General features: G+C 51.1%; 1 protein-coding gene across 1 annotated transcript in view; it reads right to left on the bottom strand.

Moving 5' to 3' along the window:
- Window positions 1–1,272, bottom strand: part of Vwf (von Willebrand factor) — a 137,928-nt gene that overhangs the window by 89,603 nt on the left and 47,053 nt on the right. The window contains exon 9 of the mRNA XM_029478271.1: window positions 457–476. Within this exon, the coding sequence (XP_029334131.1) occupies window positions 457–476 (20 nt within the window). The remainder of the gene's footprint in view (window positions 1–456; window positions 477–1,272) is intronic.

Below are 1,272 nucleotides of genomic sequence, written 5' to 3'. Positions count from 1 at the left end.
TCCTCGAAGACCACAGCAGACCTACTGTGGTTTAAACAGGCACCATGCTCTCTTGCCAGTCTCTAGCTGAGTGTCTGTGCCACCTTCGCTCGTCTCCACTGTCACTCTGTGGAAATTGTGTGATGCTGGGTCCTAACATAGCCTGGAAGTCCTGAAAAGCCACAGGGTCGTTCCTGCTGCCAAAATGACAAGGACAGGGAGGAGGGGACCCCTACTGTCTGCCACCTTATTGATATTCTCAGTAACAGGCAGTGCTGGGCCAGGCTCAATGTATAACTTTGAATCGAGCTGTGGTTCTGCCTTGGAGCATTTGAAGGTTAGGTAAGGGCAAGTAGCCCCAAGGGACTAACAAGTATCTGTCTGGTCCCCAGGACAACGGCTCCCCTTCCCGGATGACCAATGAATAAAACCATCCTGAGGAACTTGAAGGAACTAGGAAGGCCCCAGCTCACTCACATCTCCTCCCATACCGTGTCCTGAAAAAGGGCAAGAGCGGACTAAGTCCTGGTAGAAANCTGAACAGCCGCACAACGGATGGGGCCAAGGGTCACCCCGAGCCATTGTGAACGTCCTGGAATCCAGCGATGTCACAGGAAGACCTTTCGAAATGGATATTTTTCTAAAGTCACCGCAGTTGAACAAAGAGAGCAATGTGGTCGTTTATGTCAAATGCCTTGACCTGGCAGCCGTGGAATGGGTGGGATATTCCTCTCTCAGACATCCCCATTCTCTCAAGAACAGTCTTATCTGAGTGTGGAACTGGACTTCCAGTCTCTCCGACAAGGCCCAGGGAAAGCAGGGTCAACAAGAAAGCACGGCAACTATCTGAAAGCAAAATGTCCTGGCCTGGAATCTAATCCTCTGATCTGGCTTCCTGCCCTCACCCTGCTGATTTTTTCTTTCTCAGCAATCAGAAGTCTAAATATTATACGTGCATGGCTTATCTCCTTGGTACAATTGAGGGACCAAGACGCAAACACAGGAAACCTGGGGAAATGGACTGGTGAGCTGCCGGGTAATGGCTGGCCGAGGGACTTAAAACATCCAACCAAACATCCAAAACCACATGGCCAGACTCAAGCTCCTTGGTCCAGAGCAAGACNACTAGGGAATTCATTCACAGGCNGGCAGGAAAGGGCAGCCACCAGCTTTGAGATGAATGGACGGGTGAAAAGCCAGAGGTGCTTAAAAGAGAGTACAGAGCCGGGCAGTGGTGGTGCACGCCTTTAATCCCAGCACTAGGGAGGCAGAGGCAGGTGGATTTCTGAGTTC

The sequence above is a fragment of the Mus caroli genome, chromosome 6 (genome assembly GCF_900094665.2).
Source record: "Mus caroli chromosome 6, CAROLI_EIJ_v1.1, whole genome shotgun sequence".
Classification (NCBI taxonomy): domain Eukaryota; kingdom Metazoa; phylum Chordata; class Mammalia; order Rodentia; family Muridae; genus Mus; species Mus caroli.
Note: the sequence above shows the minus strand (reverse complement) of the source record. Positions and strands in the feature narration are given on the sequence as shown.